Source organism: Notothenia coriiceps, unplaced genomic scaffold, assembly GCF_000735185.1.
Source record: "Notothenia coriiceps isolate Sejong01 unplaced genomic scaffold, NC01 NC01_scaffold00032781, whole genome shotgun sequence".
In the NCBI taxonomy this organism is placed as follows: Eukaryota; Metazoa; Chordata; class Actinopteri; order Perciformes; family Nototheniidae; genus Notothenia; species Notothenia coriiceps.
In genome coordinates this window covers 151912-170312 of record NW_011365482.1, presented here as the reverse complement: position 1 = coordinate 170312, position 18401 = coordinate 151912, and the positions used below count along the sequence as shown (strand labels likewise).

The 18401-nt window shown below is 40.9% G+C and overlaps 1 protein-coding gene across 1 annotated transcript; it reads left to right on the top strand.

The window, feature by feature from the left end:
- The first annotated feature begins 7350 nt into the window (after nucleotides 1-7350).
- Nucleotides 7351-17992, top strand: LOC104961098 (uncharacterized). The gene is made up of 6 exons (XM_010789317.1): nucleotides 7351-7371; nucleotides 8229-8562; nucleotides 11871-11949; nucleotides 12053-12140; nucleotides 12377-12593; nucleotides 13357-17992. The coding sequence occupies exons 1-6, from the start codon at nucleotides 7351-7353 to the stop codon at nucleotides 13479-13481; spliced, it is 864 nt and encodes a 287-aa protein (XP_010787619.1). The 3' UTR covers nucleotides 13482-17992.
- Nucleotides 17993-18401: the final 409 nt, after the last annotated feature.

The following is an 18401-nucleotide window of genomic DNA, read 5'->3' as shown; positions in this document are numbered from 1 at the left end:
GTAAACACAGTGAAGGCACTGCGTAAAAGACACAGCTCTCTGCGCGCAGATAGCAGATACTGAGAGTCACGGGCATGAATTCATAGATCAAGGCAGACTGGTTCATTCTCCTGTTTTGCAAATCCAGTGCTTAAACTAATAGCTCTACACCTCTTGCCGAAATGTCCCTAAAATGAAGTCGAGTTTGAAATATATCTCAAATATTGCATGCACTGTCATTTCCCCACACACACATAACAGTCTGCAATGAAACGATTGTCTCCTGTGCGCTCCACTTCCTACTTGGCGCACCGGTAACTTTCTCGTGGCCTCGTTTTATTTAAATTGAGGCCACAAATTACATCTCGTGCGCACAAATTAATAAAACGTGGCCTCGTTTTATTTATTTTTCTCTCCAGGGCTCCGTATAAACTAAACTTTAACTGTGAAATATTCTGATGATTGTATTTGCAGTAGTTATGAATGTATTTATTGTTTAGAGAGTAATACAGTATATACCCTAACATGTTGGGAAACCCCAATGATAATCTTCTTTAAGTGTAGTTACTTGTCCGGCAGTCCTCACATTGGAGATCCTCGAACTAGAGAATGTTGGACTTTGTTGCTTAAAATGGCTTGAATGATACATCAATAACCAAAACAGTTGCCAATTCATTTTTTATTGATATAAAATACATTCTATTAAAAAGAGCATCATGTTATTCTTCATTGCTGTCAAGACAAACCACATGTTCCAGTGATCCAATATGACTTAAGTATGTTAAAGGGGACCGATCATGCAAAATACGCCTTTGTACGTCTTTTATACATGAATATGTGTCCCCGGTGTTCCAGGGAACTCACCAAGTGTCAGAAAACACAACCCTCTCTATTTTCCTCCTTAGCCATTCTCTAAAAAAGGGGCTGCAACGGATCTGAAAAAAACGGATCCAGATTTCAACACTTTTCTACGTCACAAAGAGGTGCTCCGCTTATTGGTCAACTCTCCACCTATCAGGGGAATGAGCCACGGCCACGTGCATTGCCAAACCTCTCATTCGCATATACTGTAGGACGGATTTCCGTCCATTTGGCTATTCAAATGTTAACGAAACGGACAGAATTCCGTGCACATCAGCGGCTGTCGGATTAAAACAGTTTAATGCACTTTTAACACTCACGTACCCAGGATTCCTGCTCCTTTCCTGGGTTACAAAGTGAGGAGACGCAGCCTGTCCTCTGGGTGCGCTCTGTGGAGGGGGGGGGTATCGCAGCCTGCTGCCTGCCTGCCGCTGCGCTCTGCTCTCTATCCACACAACTTTTCCCCGCCTTTCAGAGACTTATTGCTGGGTCAAACTCTAAGTTACAAACTGTACACATTGCATTCTTGCTAATTTGCCAAAATATGAACGGAATACTTGCCAACCTTTAGACCTCAGAAATCAGGAGAATTTCAAAATGCAAAATTNCGTTGCAGTTGTATATGTCTTAAATGTAATTTAGGTTAACTTCCTGTTTTATTTAGATGGTTTAACTTCATGTCAACAGTGTAAACTCAACTTCAAGATAAAACCATCTAAATAAAACAGGAAGTTAACCTAAATTACATTTAAGACATATACAACTGCAACGAAAGTAACAAAAACAATGTCATATCCTTTTCGGTTTCACAGAAAACAAATTGGTAATGAGTAATAACGAGTAATAGAGGAAATAATCGGGCAGTTCGATGTGTGTAGAAGTGTGTGTGTGTGTGTGTGTGTGTGTGTGTGTGTGTGTGTGTGTGTGTGTGTGTGTGTGTGTGTGTGTGTGTGTGTGTGTGTGTGGCTAAGNGTAAAAGACACAGCTCTCTGCGCGCAGATAGCAGATACTGTGAGAGTCACGGACATGAATTCATAGATCAAGGCAGACTGGTTCACAGACTCTCGTGTTAAACACGAGAGTCTGTGAACCAGTCTGCCTTGATCTATGAATTCATGTCCGTGACTCTCACAGTATCTGCTATCTGCGCGCAGAGAGCTGTGTCTTTTACGCAGCGCCTTCTCTGTGTTTACCTTCAGAACAGCTGAATAGAGATCGAGGCTGCTACGTTTTAGCCACACACACCTCTACACGCATCAAACAGCCCGATTATTCCCCCTATTACTCATTTTATGAAGGAGATGTCCGGTCATCAGGGCGCATGATGTGTAAATAACCCAATTTGTGTTCTGTGAAACTGAAAAGGATATGACATTGTTTTTTTACTTTCGTTGCAGTTGTATATGTCTTAAATGTAATTTAGGTTAACTTCCTGTTTTATTTAGATGGTTTTATCTTGAAGTTGAGTTTACACTGTTGACATGAAGTTGTTGTTGCTATGGAAACGTGAAATGCTACATGATGAGTGTTGTGTTCGGTGTATGTGTGTGTCCGACACCGGCATTTGTTTTCAAATTACCATGAACAGTAATTTACACACATCTGGCTAACTCCATATATGTATTCCCAAGTGAAAGAAGTTCGTTTAATCTTAATTTCGATGTAAGCTAGTGCTAAATGCTGTCGGAGTGCGCCGGAACGAACAACACTATCATAATATCTTCTGAAAACAAATGCCCACACATACACACAAAGACACAGACACACACACACAAACATACACACACGCCCTGGCGACCGGACATCTTCTTCATAAAACTAATAATGTGGCGTAGTAATCGGGCAGTTCGATGTGTCTAACCATGAGAAAGTATATTGTGCGCTCACATTAATAAAGCGTGGCCTCGTTTTATTTAAATTGAGGCCACGAATTACATCTTGTTCGCAAAAATTAATAAAACGTGGCCTTGTTTTATTTATTGTTCTCTCTATGAACCCTCCAGGGCTCCGTAAGTTTAAGACCTTGTGTAACTAGCATAACTCAAATTGTGTCACTTAGCATGAAAGTCAACAGAAAATAATTGACAAAAAAATTCCTAATGTTATAATTGTGTCAATTGATTGTGATTTATTATAAATTATGAACATTATGTTTTGCACTGTTGGTTTGATTGACAATTGTATAACATTTTCGAGATGAACAGTTCATTGAAAATATTTGGAAATTGGGATGAAACATATTTTTTATATAATCAAAAATAATTAATATATAGATCAATTGGTTGTAGCCCTTTGGAATAACATTCAACATATGTGAAATGCACATTATTTCCAAATGTACATCTGAATTGCCTCATTTTGATACAAATACAAATGCCTGCCATCAAAATCCTTTCAGAAGATGTTTCAATTACCTACAAATTACACAAAGACGGGCTTTAAATGTATGATCATAGAGGAGTTGATTAAGTGAAAGTGATGAAGCGTCTCTGCGACTGATTTTTTGAGGATCACTTATAGCACATTTTGTTCTTAACTCCCCAAACAAGCACACTTATATCTGAAGGAACTCATGTAGTGATTTTCTTTAAAACCAAAGAGATGTTTCCCCTTATATTGTAATTTGTCTTCTTTTTTATTTTATTTGATCTTGGTTCCACAAAATAACATAGAATTAAAGAGCACTTGATGATGAATCTTGGTTATGAACCTCTCTTATTGTTTGTGTGTTTGTTGTACTCGTTATGAACCTCGTAGCACAACCGCTGCTTGAGAAATGTTGCTCAAATAAGTCATATCATAAATAAATCATGCCATTAAGCCCTGCAAGGGTACAATTCTTACTGGATCCTTTAGTTTAGATATGTTGCTGAAATACTGAAATGCTCCCAAGCTTATGTATCCTAGAGAACAATAGCATGAGTGCCAAGTGTTTTAAATAATATGTTTGGCTCTGGTTTTTTGATCTGTAGCTTTTCCAGGCTTTTAACCGTACAACAGAGATTTCTGCTCCGAGGTCAGTCCATGCCGCAACGAGGAGTCTCCGTTTAGGGTCAGGCCATTTTGCCAGGGCCCTGCTGGGTCAGCTTGTAGAGAAAAAACAGAGGCTTATAATCCTGAAGAAATCCCGCTGGCTTCCTCGTCAACAATCACAAAGCTTGTGGGCTTTTCTCACTGCCTGAGTGAACGGAAGAGATTGGGTCTGCTTCAGTGAGTATTGTCTCAGCTAGCTCCATCTATCTTGCAGGTATTGTATTTCTCATTAGAAATACAATCTACAAACAAACAGGAAGTTTAACAACATGCATGTCCATCGCCTGCTCTTTCTTACATGTAATCGTTGTTGGCTGCTGCAGGCTCACAGTTTCAGCAGAGATTTAGCCCTTTGTGTCGACGGCGAGCTGGAGAACACAACAGCGTTTCAATGATTTCCCAATTCCATCACATTATACCACAATGGGGGTAATTTCTTCTCCAGCCTTGATGAATACCGCAATGGAGACCTGCATCAGATTGAGGAAATGGGATAACATTTTGCTCTAGATTGCAATTGCATTTGAGATTCACTGACTACACTCGTGATTTCCTAAGTATCAGCTAGCATGGGAGACCCATAACGTATACTAGGGATGTGATTTGAGGATCTTCGACACACAAGACGACAGCGGCATAAAACGAGAAGCATTGATACATATAAATAAATAAGAGATACACTCATAAATACGTAATGAAATGCGAAATGATTTCCATTCTTGTCAGTGAACAGGGGCAATGCTGCAGCTGCTGAGTTTTGTGACAGGTTTAGCGAAAGCACTCAAAGCCTCCCTGACAGGAGTGAGAATCCAAGAAAACATGCTTAGAAATATTATATTTACAATACACAGCAGAATGGCAACTGTCAACCTAATTATAGATGGAATCACATGTTTAACCCAAATGCTTTGCAGGGGTGTTGAATCTCATCCTGTCTCTCTGAGCTTAAAGTGGACCTACCATGCTATATTTGAAACATATATTGTAGGGCCATACCTATACAAACAAACATGTCTGTGTAAGTTTTTTTCTCTAAAATGATGCCAAACAAATCTCACATTTTAGCCATGTCGCCTCATTTTGCTCTATTTGCTCTTTTCCAGCCCTGTTTTTGCGAGGGCTGATTCTGCTTTTGTGGCAGACTACAGCGCCACTTACAGGCCTGGCCTATGTACTATAGCGTCTCCAGCGCTTTCGAGCGGTCTCTCATTCCCCTGATAGGTGGAGAGTTGCCCATATAGGCGGAGCACCCCTTTTCTGACGTCAGACGAAATTCAATAATAATCAGCTCGCGTTGCAGGGCGCACGTTTTTAGAGATTTGGGTATGGAGGAAAAGAGAGAGGGTTGTGTTTTCTGACACTTGGTGAGTTCCCTGGAACACCGGGGACACATATTCATGTATAAAAGACGTGCAAAAGTGCATTTTGGATGATAGGTCCCCTTTAAGTTATGTGAGCTTGCACTGTGTTTGCAATAAATAATGTCATTACATTTTTTATTTTCACCTGCCGAATCTTTATTTACGAATGCAGAAGGGGGCCTGCTGCGTGTCCTTTTGTGTGGAACAGGCAGAGTGTAAGCACATTATATTGTGTGCAGTTGCTTAAGATTTTTGTTGGTCAATGGGGCAATTACTTCCTGCTGCCATAAAATAGCAATTTGTCATCAATGTACCTAGCAACTACTCATTTTATACCAACAGGTGGGCGCACAGATGGACGCGGGTACATTTGCTTCATACATACCGTGGGTGCTGGGTTTGAAAATAGATCTGATTCAGACTGTACTGTAAGTAGCAATGACAGTTAGGCTACATTGTGCACCACTTTTTAAGATAGATCCCATTTGGGTTTAACGTCAGAAGGTTTGCAAACATTAAAACAATGGTTTGATCTTGCAAACAGTGTTTTTATTATACAGAAAATATGTGTTTTGGACCCCAAACAATGTTCAAGTAACCCCAATAATAACAATATTTTTCGGCCCAGCTCGATTTGAACCCCGGTCTGCATGGCTACCGAGCCCCACATCCCAAATTAAGTCCTTTTAAGATTGAATTTCTATCCAATAATGTGATGTAAATTCTACAAGTTAGATGCATTAAGATACACAATCTATGACATTGATTTTCTAGTCAGGGTGTATTTTACCCTTTCAGAGATAGAAGGTGCAACTTTATCCTATAAAAACACAATATAATACCTAAGAATACCTTAGAGCTTGACATGCAGGAGCGTACTGACCAACGTATGACAAAATGACACACATCACCACCTTAATAGAATTATTGTTATAACTATTTACTAATTTATGCAGATGTTATTATGTTTTTGGGAATTTTTGCTCTAAAACACTTTTTAAAAGAGTACTAAGATATCAGTATTTTATTAAGCAGAGTATTTCAAGGAAGCCAAACATACAGAAAGTAAGTTTGTAAGTTTTTGAATCTTGCCAAGTGGAATTCACTTCTGACACATGAGCAATAGTTAAACCAAACAGCAGGGATAAAAACTTGCCTGCTGCTGTCGGCAGGGTAAAATATGAAATTGGCCTTGTCTTATCTCTTACCAACAGCGTGAACACAAGGCTACATCTCACCTAACCCATCCATTCCTCTGATTGTTACAATATCGGCGACTTTCCAGCCCACCAATTCTGATCGTCCTGCCACCGCTCGATGTTATGTGCTGACTGAATCATATTGAAACAAATGCAAAAGAAATAAGCTTCGCCTGAAGGGCATAAGAGACTGTTTATCCTCCAGGCATTGTTCTGCTGAAATAAAATGGGCTGGGTTTTGAGGATGCCGAAATATTATACAGCCAGAATCCATTTAAGGTACAGGCGTCTGCTGTGAAAGCGTTTGCTGCACTGCTTAATCCTGAAGAGATAGCTTCATTAATTGTGTTCATCCCCTCTCTCTCTTGCGGCATCCAAATGCAGAAGTGTTGAATATAAATAAGAGAAGTTGAACCGCTGAGTGACAGGATTTTAAACACACCTGTCTACACGCTGGGTTTTTCAGAGAGGCCTCTGAATGCATCAGTCCCATCAATCATCAGTTACTGACATGTTGCTGCGCACTTAATGGGAATTTCTCAAGACTCTGTTTGCAGGTATTCTGATGTCCACATATATGTTTGGTTCAGTAAAAATGTATAATCACACTAAAAATAAAAAAAATGCCATTCTACAGGTCACTCATTGTAAAAACAGGGCAAATATAATGATATGTTATGCTCATTAGCTTGAAGTGCAAAGCAAAAGCTTAATCTAGCAAGCTGGCATATAGATAACCTATAAACAAATATACGTTTTATTTTTAAGGTGGCTACATCTGTGATCTCTTAGCAACAATATAGTATTATATTAGTTTTGAACACCATCTGCGAAGTATTTGTTTTAATTGCTTTGATTGCCCTTTTGTCACTAAACTACAAGTGAAAAGCATTGTAATCACATGTTGTATTGCAATGATGAGTGTAAACAGCTTGTGGGTAACTCTAATTTCAAGACTAAAGTACAAAAAACAAGCTAGGGAAATTAATTTACAAGCATGTGTTGTAAGTAACGTTTCCTGAGTGAAATAATAATGTTTCCAATAGGTCATTTAAAAGTCAAAAATTATCTTGAATCTCTAAGTCTCTTTGTGGTTTGTTACTGTGGAAGTTGGCTGTGTTGCCAAAGGCTGTCATGCCAAATAGAATATCCTGCCAGTTTACAAATCCTAGAAATCTCAGGTTGAAAGTTTAGAAAAGTCTCAAAACTGAAAATCCTCATTTCACATTCGCTGCCAGCTGTGAATATAAAGGTGAGAAAGTGTCTCTGTGAAATCTTTGCTTACAGTAACTCTGCTTAAGGGAGGCCCTGAAAGGAAAACATCCACCAGAGAATACCTTTATAGGATTACATTCCAGCAAGGGATTTTCAATGTGTTTACTTATTTCTACTAAAAAGACATATTTTCCATGTGAAAAGAGCCCTGAACGTGACCATGTGAGAAGATCGAAAGTTTAAGGCAACTCTTTTTTGAGAGTAGAAGAAGACTGATTCACCAGCTCGTCACTCAAAACACAATGTCAATGTTGATTGTTTTTGAGAAATATGTCCAAAAGTCGGAAAATAAACCTTTCTCTTTAGCTCCTGATAGTTGAGAACACCAAACCAAACCTAATCTTAACTGTGGATGTGTCAATAACTGAACAATCATTAGCTACTAATTATCACATTATGATTTTGTATTTGGCAAGTTGTCGACAGTAATAAAAAAAGAAATACAACCAACACTGATAACAATCTTGTGTTATATACTGTATTTTATACTGTAACAAATGACCTTTTTGAACCCCTTCAGTCTGGTTTTCGTCCTCACCACAGCACAGAAACGGCACTCATCAAAGTCCTCAATTCCCTCCTCACCTCTGCTGACACCGGTTCCCTCAACATCCTCATCCTCCTTGACCTGAGTGCAGCCTTCGATACCGTGAGCCACACCATCCTGCTTACCCGACTCCGGGATATCGGTATCGAAGGTACTGCACTCAGGTGGCTCCAGTCCTACCTCTCCGACAGATCCCACTTCATCTCCCTCAACAATCACTCCTCTACCACAGCTTCAGTCACCCAAGGTGTTCCCAAAGGTTCAGTACTCGGCCCCCTCCTCTTCACCATCTACATCCTCCCCCTTGGTCAGATTCTCCGCCATCACAACCTGGACTTTCACTGCTATGCTGACGACACACAGATCTACCTCAGCACCAAATCCCCCCACAACCCCCCTCTCACACACATTGAATCCTGTCTGACTGCAATAAAATCCTGGATGCAACACAACTTCCTCAAACTCAACAGCAATAAAACTGAACTCCTCCTCATCGGCTCCAAATCCACCCTCAGCAAAACCCCCAACCTGACACTCACCATCGATGGCACCCGTTTCCCCCTCCACCCAGGCACGCAACCTTGGCGTGATATTCGACCCCACCCTCTCCCTCGACCCCCACATCCGCCAAGTTGTAAAAACCTCATTTTTCCACCTCCGCAATATCGCCAAACTCCGTCCCTCTCTCACCCGCCCCGCAGCTGAGCGACTCATTCACGCCTTCATCTCCTCCCGCCTTGACTATTGCAACTCACTCCTCTTCGGCATCAGCACAACATCCCTCAACAGACTCCAGCGCGTGTCCAGAACGCAGCCGCCAGACTCCTCACCCACACCAAATCATGGCATCACATCACCCCGGTCCTCAAAGAACTCCACTGGCTCCCCGTCTCACACCGCATTCACTACAAACTCCTGGTCCTCACCTATAAAGCCCTCCACCATCTGGCCCCCCCTACCTCAATGACCTCCTCATCCTCTACCAACCACCCCAGTCCCTCAGATCCACCTCAGCCGGTTTGCTTTCAATCCCCAAGGCCAAACTCCGGAGCTTCGGGGACAGAGCCTTCTCTGTGGCAGCCCCGAAGCTCTGGAACTCCCTCCCCCAAGACCTCCGTGAGTCTGATTCCCTCACCCTGTTCCAGTCCCGTCTCAAAACCCACCTCTTCAACTCTGCTTATGCTTAAACCCGCCCCTCCCCCCTCTGAACCGACATCCTCCTGACTGCTTTTCTGTTTTTGTTTTGTTTTTATTTTTGTTTTTGTTTGTGTTTTTGTTCTTGATTTGTTTGTCGACCTTACTCGTAATGTAAAGCGTCTTTGGGTCTAGAAAAGCGCTATATAAATCCAATTTATTATTATTATGTTGAGCTGTAATAGAGACCACCAAAATATGACATAGCCGAAGACTAATATTTTGATGGTCTGAAATCAAGTTATCTACAATTTAAATTAGAAGGCAAACCTTTGACATGAAATATTCTATTATTTATTAGTATCCTCCCTGTTGAAGAAAAAATCAACATACACACATTATAGATTAGGACTGTTTATGTTTTATGTTTTCTTTGTATTGTTTCTGTTCTGATTTTATGTAAAGTGTCTTTGAGCATTAGGAAAAGCGCTATAAAAATCCCATGTATTTTTATTAATATTATTATAAAATCATGTCTACTTTTGTGTTATGGCCCTCTGGCAGGTGCAGACATCCAATACAAAGCTGTTCAACATCTACCCACTGTTTTAATATGGCTTCATATGTTGCATGTGAACGTGCCACAATATTTTTACGTCATTCATCAGCCTTTCGTAACAGACCTCAATGAAACACAGTGCAATTTGGTGAAACCACTCCATATAAACATGGAATCATTATTTCTCCATCAGAACTTTAAATGGATAGAAATATTTATAGCACTAATGTTATGAACAAGATTGAAATGTGAGTCAATTTGCAGATGAAGTAGCATACGGCTGTGCAGTGGAGCAAGACGTGGCCCACCTAGTCTTTGAAGGTTGATTAGCAGAAGTCACTCAAGCAACTGCTAACTTTTAATCAAGGCATCATTTTTGATCAATATTCCATCTGCTAGATCCTAACATGAGCCTTGAAAATATTGAATACAGAGCTATGTCTCGCATTTATTCAATCCATCTCAGAATATTGATAAAGGCCTGAGGAAAAAGAAACTGAGAGGAAATTCCATGGAGTGATGGGACGACGGCGGAGAAGCTCTCGGAGGGGAACGTCAAAATGAATAAGACAGAAACACAGAGACAAAGAGCCTCTCGGGGTCATCAATAACCGCGACCATGACCACCGTAGCACGGTCCGAGCTCTTCAACCGGCCTAAAATATTATCCCCAGGCTGCAACATCTACTTGAAGTCAATTAATATTGATTCTGCATTTGAGCAAGCATGTGTGTTGCCTCAGGTGGAACCAAATTACTTTGAAACACCCCAGGAGGGCTCTGCTTCTGGGAGAATACTGAAAACCATTAGCTGACTGGACAAGGAAATAAAACTAAATTAAAGCAAATAAACATTAATAAAGAGCCTGCTGTTTCATGCCGAGGAGGATCAGTCAAGAGTAGCTGAGAAAGGCTGCGGTAATGTAAAACACAGGATCAATGTTAGTGCTGGATTAGACCCGGCTTCTTTCACTTCACAAACATATGCACCAGGTATGGAAATGAGGAGCGTGTCAGCACCCCATACACTCAGATGTTTATGAATGTATTAGTCTGTGTTATCCTTTGCTCCTAAGCTTCTTATCTCACTGCTGAACCTGTGCATGAAACATCACTTTGAGTCTCTCTTTATCCTGTCCATGTAGTTACCTTTTATATCCTGATAGCTACAGTATAACTTCATAGGTTAGCAAGGAAATAAGTAAACATCAGCAGGAAGTCTTAGCTTGTGTTCACCCACCAGGACACTTAATTCTGACCCAAATGATGTCTTACATGATATTAGTTATTTGGCAATGGGTTAACTGTAATTCATCTGAAAAACGTGATTAAAAAAAGGTTTAGTGGTATTTTGTATCTACGGAGCCCTGGAGGGTTCATAGAGAGAAAAATAAATAAAACGTGGCCACGTTTTACTTTCTCGTTCGCACGAGTTAATAAAGCGTGCGCACAAGTTACTAAAGCGTGGCCTCGTTTTGTGTGTGTGTGTGTGTGTGTGTGTGTGTGTGTGTGTGTGTGTGTGTGTGTGTGTGTGTGTGTGTGTGTGTGTGTGTGTGTGTGTGTGTGTGTGGGTTTACGGTTTTCTGATATGTTGTAAAAACTGCATAAATACATGTTATACAGACATTCATGTTGAATAGTGTAATCGTCTGATTTATTTTTCTTGCGCCACCATGAGTATTTGCAATTTGTTCAAAATGGCTAAACAACTATTGATTGACTTACATACCTTCATGGTCCACTAACTAAGATGAAGAGCATGGTAAATCCTATAGCTGCTAAACATCAGCGTTGTCTTTGTAAGCATGGGTTAACATGAGTTGAAATAGATTTCATCAAGATTTCTTTCAAATGGCTCTTTCAAGTTGGCCTGGTGTTTATTTCTGACCTATTATGGCTCTTTAAAACATGTTTGTTTTCCAGCCAAGGATTTCATCGGCAGTCTGATGGAAAAGGATCCAGAAAAGCGTTTCACCTGCGATCAGGCACTCAGACACCCCTGGTGAGAAACACACTCACACAGAATAACACTAAGACATAATATCAGTAGTAGATGTACAGTCAGAAAGGTTGAGAATGAGAATTTCTCTGTGTGTGTGTTTAAGGATTTCCGGGGATACAGCACTCTGCAAGAACATCCATGAGTCAGTGAGCCGGCAGATCAAAAAGAACTTCGCCAAGAGCAAATGGAGGGTTTGTTTACTCATATTTCTTTTGGGTGGTATTAGCTCCTTTACTCCAGTACAAGTCCTCAAACAAGTGTCTGTGTTCTTAGAAGTTGAATGACTCCCCCATCGTAATGCTAGGAGTTCCTTCTTTATCAGAGGAGGGTGTAACACTTTCCTTAAGAACTGCTCTTCACACAGTTGGTCTCTGGGTCTAAATGGCACATCCAGCTTTTCATCATCCAATTTCATTTCCCTCTCCAGCAAGCGTTCAATGCCACCGCCGTGGTTCGGCACATGAGGCGGTTGCAGCTTGGCAGCAGCATGGGGAGCAGCATGGACGCCTCCAACCTGCCGACCAGGCCGAGCCAGACGGGCCAGAGCCAAAACACGGGCCAGGCGACGCAGAGCCAGGGCGCTAACACAGCCGCCAACACAGCCGCTAACACAGAAAACAACGTAGCAGTTCCCCACAAAGAAAGTGAGTGTAAGTCATTAGTATCAGTAGCACCAGAAAGTCTATAGAACAAATGTGTACTAAATCAAATGTACCCCATCCACATAACAGCAATGTTAGTTTAGCAACCGTGAATGCATTTCTCCATTAGATGTCGGAATATGGCAGAAAACAAGATCTGTGGTAAACACATGTTTACAATACTTACAGGTTTTCTTTATCAAGATAATCTCCACATATACAAATGCAATCTCCAGTAGTTAAAAAGCTAACGTTAGGCTATAAAGGAACTACATCATGGTCGCATGGCTGCCTCTGCTAAGCTAAAGGTGGACTCGCGTTTGGCGCGATGGAGTTTAGAAGTCTTATTTAGTCACTTGTAGAAGCTTCAGGCAAAATGATGGGGTATTTAGTGACGTTGAGGAGAACAAAACATTGGAATATCTCAACTTGTGTTAACCACAGACATAAAACATTCACTTAGTGAGGAGGGAACAGGTAATGCTAAAATGCTAACTCATTGCCGGGATTCAGGACTCGTTCCTGCACAACTTCAAATTAAGGCAGAGTGGTTGAGGGTCGGCCATTTGCTCATAGTGCAGAAAATCTCCCTCTTGTTCACAGCCTAGTCTTGGCAGGTATGCTAAGAGGACAAATCTGCTGAAATGGCATATTCCTCATGTGCCGTGCCAGAATGAAAGGCACAGTTACTGTAATGAAGAAGGTGTAGCTTAGCCAAGGGTCAATTTACATTTTAAAAAACATTTCTGCCAACTTCCTCTCTCAGATGCTGCTGCCCCGGTCACTCCCTGCAGTCTGGCGTCTGCAGCCTCCTCTCCAGCTGCCGGGGCCGATCTGACCCGGCAACACCCCACGGCGGTCACCCCCCCGATGCTCACAGAGACCAAGTGACGCCAGGTCCCGCGGAGAACTAGCTGGGAGGCCACAGCACTGTGAGGTAGAGAGACAGAAAGAGACGGAGGAAGACTTTGTTTCTCCCTCTCCTCACTGCTTTTCCCCCAGCAAGTTCCCCGCCCTGCTCCCAGGAGAGCAGAGGACTTTACCTCCACCCCGCTGATACTGTACGCCCACTGCTTCCCCAACAGGACGCCATGTTGGATTCCTCCAGCCACAGCGACACATGGCGACAAACATTAGGAGGATGTTTGGAAGCCCAGCTTGAATTGGTTGCTGGTAAATTATTTGGGGCGTCGCTGGCACAAGCTTGAGCCGTGATTGGTGGTTGACGGTGGGGCCGTGTTATCATATTATTCAATTTCAAATTCAACTTCCTTTTTTAATCTGGTCTTTCCTGCACCACTTTATTTAGCCTTTTTCCAAATAAGGTATGAGTGTTGACAACTGGATTGTTATATTTCATATTAATGTAAATGTAAAAGGTGGTATATGTAACTTTTCAAAAAGCAAGCACATTATTGTCAAATTTAGGTTAATCAACACTACAATTGGCAGCCAAGTGTGACCTGTTGACTGTGTGTAATTCAGAGGCTTAAATAACTTTACAAATGTAGCAGCTAATGGGACAACAATTCATTCATGTTTAAAAGCTACATATATCATCTTTAGGTGTTTTATATGTTCTTATGGGCTTTTTTGTGTTTGTTTGTGCTTTAAGAAGTGCTTTAAACGTACCATACGACTGTTGAGATGTGGAACCATGAGTAAGCGCTACAAACGTCAGGTGAGCCTCTTGTGTTTATCACAGAGGACGTCAGAGCATTGTGTGACTTATTTATTGTCCAAAAGATACTGATCTGTCTATTTTTTTTTTTTCTTCATAAGACTTTTATAACAATCACCTTTTAAGGGACACACATACAGGTTATATGATGAGCATGCAGCAGGTTTAGTATAGGGTCGTTTTTGTTTCTGCTTCCAGTTGAGAATGTAAGGAGCTACAAGTTAGCTTGGCCTTCGTATTCCTTTACAAGCAGCGCAGTGCAGTTTGAAGAGGGCCACAAAACATATGATATTTCACTTACTATGACCCACAGAGTATTTGACCTGTGTGATGAAAATCCAAGATGGAGAAGCTGTTGCCTGCTGGTCCTGCGCCTTCTAGAGAAGCCATGATATCACCCTTTAGCATCGTCAAGCTGCACCCAGTTCAGAAGTGCTCAGGGAAAGCTGCGGCTGCACTGTGAGCTGGTGGAAATATATTTCCTGTTATTTGGTCCAGGTACCGAGCCATCACAGATATGATCTGGGGCTTACGTTGTTAGATGTGTCCTTATTTTTAAGTGTTGTAATGACTCGTCATTTAAATACTTGATTCCAGCTTCACTTTTAGCATTTGCTCATCGCGAGGTTGGGTGCAGGGTCGTACGGTGAAACAGCTAGTTAAGTTCTGTTTCTATGGTTTCTACGTCAAAAGGTCAGCGGTAATCAAGGTCAAAGTGGAAGTCATTTGAACTTTCAGCACTGCAACATTATCGAGCCATGAGCGTCACCTTAGTTGGGCGGTAAAGCTCACTCCATTGAAACACAACGGCAACGCCAGCCCAGAGCCTTTTTACCGTTTGTCATGTGAAGGCAGCTTTAAACTTGGACCTAGACGTTTTGAACTCTCAGACTCAAAGGTGTTTTTTATTTGATCATCAGCATTTTTGGTCCATTTTGTTTTGTTAATAACATCCTGAACCCTTGAACAGCGCGCCAGAGCTCTTAGACATAATTGGACAGAACTACCAAAACAACAGTGAGGATTAGTTGGTTGTTGCTTGATCCAAGAGCAGTTTTTGGGAATCCTGGTTAGCGTAGCATGGTTCTCCAACTTAAATGAGATGGTCCAGAGATGGCTAGTAGTTGTTGTTCAATGGATTATTAGGTTTGAGATGACGGACTGACTTTATCTTGAGCTGTTTTTGATGGAGCCTTCTCATGATTCCACAAGCTTTCACAGTCTATCGTTACTGGTGGAAATTTCAGTTAAGACAGAACTGTACAATGTTGAATGCTCACCCATCAGATTGTCATGATGCAATTCTTCTGATCCCTTTATTGTGAACTAAGTCAGATATGAAGCTGTTCGAGACACAAGTCGACTAAAACTAAGGGCTGAACTCCAGCTGCAAATTCATCTGGAGAAAACATGTATTCACTTTGTTCCTTACCTAATAGCCATTTACCTTTTTTTTTATTTTACACAGAGTGCTGCAAAGTGCTTATGGCAAAAAAACAGTAAGTCCTTTTTGGCTGGTTGAGTCGTTGTGTGTGATAAGTTCCACTGAAGTTGACCAGAACAAACTCTGACAAGACATGTGTGAATGCTATCCAATCTATGTTTTCTTCAGCACCTCATACATTGTGAATATTGCACTGGCATTGATGCAAAGACACATAATGGCAGTTTTCCTGGCAACTAATCCAGTCAAAATATAGGTTTAGTTCATTAATGTTGGTAGGGTTAGTTGTGAACTGAAGGCCTGTTAGGCTGATTTATTTTTGTTATTAATTAAGTGCAGTCATAGAGAAAGTTAACGTTGCACATGGACACAGTTCACCTTTCAGAAACATATTTTGAATGTGAAAGTTTTGAGCAGGGTCCAACTCTAAAGAGAGTCCATGGAGTTATATTGTTTTACTTAGGGGAACTTAAAACCATGTAAGGGCTTTACTTATTATGATCACCTAATCGGATAATTCACTGTAACCATATATACAAACCACTTGATTGCTATGCATTCTTTTTTACAGTGTGTCGCCAAAATATTTTAGGGGGAATTAGGAAACTTCAGCACCTATAGTTCAAAAATATAAAGATAAAACATTTACATTTTAGGGGGATAAAAAAGTGCATTATTGTTTTTGAATGAAATCCATTTAAAATTGTCGCACATGTTTTTTATGTAGCAAAAAATATATTATTGAATGGTCAACAAACACTAAGAATATGCTCTTAAATTGGAAATGGAAATGGTTTACAACAGGACGAGGGTTCAGTATTAGGCTGCTCTAGGTCTTTATGTCTGCTGTTTAAAGATTCATGAATGAATCTTAACATCTCTCGTGTAAATAGATTGTGAATATGAATAATAATTTTCAAGATAAAATGTACCGATGTTTTGCTGTTCAAGCATGTGAGAGGGAGTGAGTGTGTCGAGGAAAGTTGATTGTATTCTCTATAGAATGTTTAATGTTAAAATAGGTGTCAAGTATACTTTCCCACACGAGACTGAGAGCTACACATCACGTGTAACGCCATCACTGTTGCAGTGTCACGTCAATCACCAAGTGATCGCATCTTTAACTGAACTCAGGCTGTCATTTCTGCCATTATAACGGAAGAAATCCAAAGCTGTGACCGAATCAGACACACACTGTTAAGGAGGAGCGGCGCTCGTCCACCCTTTCGCCTTTTTTTTTTACCAAGATGCTATCACAAAAGATAAAAAAACACATGCATGTTGATAGAAGTGCTTCAAAGATTCAACTTCACCATGAGTGTTTGCATAATCTTATATGCCCTTGTACGATGTTAGTATTTGTATTATGTAAAGACTTACACAGGTTGAGATATCCCAGTTCACCTAGTAGCAGAGTTTCACCTCCACAAACAGTTTCCATAGGTGGAAATATTTGGGCTAACTAGTATTTATCAAGAGAACAAAAACGTCTGCTTATAAGAGGGAATTCCAGCTGATTTCCTGCATACATGAATGATATGGCAAGAACGTAAATTATTAAAATAAAGATGTTTCCATTTGAATTGTATGACATGGAATATTGCCTTATTCATGACATAGAATATGACTATATTTACTTAACAAGGGCATGAAGCTATTAGCTTGTATGGCTTCAACTGAGGCTACTTAGCTAGCTGTGGATGTTATGCTGAGTTTAACACTTTGCTATGTTTGCTAAGTTCTACATCTGAAGGTATCTTGAAATTAGACACAGAATTTACTCATATGTAGGTTAAGCGAATACTTGATAAAGTTTGTTGCTAAACACTTTAGTAGTCTCAATATTAGCATTGTCTCTCATGGAGGGAAAGAGTTGCTAGGTTTGTTAGTTGCTATGCTAGCAGCTGCTAATGCAACTAATGAGAGCAGCTTTACCTCTGAAAACTGTTTGTGGGACTAAAACTTGATACTTGCTGTTGTTAAGGACCCAGTGTCTCCCTGTGGGTGTCCTGTCCAGAGCCGGCGTATTGTATTTACTCTCTGCATGAGACCACAACTCCCATCCTGTGCACCCCCGTCACTCAGACGAAACCCTCCTTCCTCAGAGCACACTAATTGTTCTACGTTGATGAAGATGACTCTTTGTTAATGGGGCTTGTATATCAGATGCCTTCGACAATCATGTGCACATATCAGAGTTACCATGATGACACAGGCCAGAAAGACTGATTGTGATTTGTTTGTCTTTGTCCTTGAATAAATCCTGAATGGTCGAAACATGACTCCTGGTTTTTTTTTCCGGCTTGTGGGGGTGTTTCTTTCGCCACCATGACATCGTTTCCACTGCTAGGCCAATAATACTCAATTTGACCTCTCTTTCATGACCTTCGCAAATCTTGAACTTCTTGTCTCTTTTTTTATAGTAACTCCTGCAATCATTTCAGGTAGTTTCCGAGCTAGTAGCAACGAGTTGTTTTAAGCATTGGATGCATGTTTGGCTGCAGGGTTAAGGTACAGTTCCTCCTGTACCTGTGGTACTTTCATGCTAATCTCTATCAATGCAGATTCTGTAGGAAACGGGACAATATTTTGGTATTAGAAGAGTTCTGCTTTCCTTGAGGGCTGGTTATTTGCCAGAAGAGATGAATGCATACGCCTCTATCCATCGCCTTTAGTGTGGCTGATC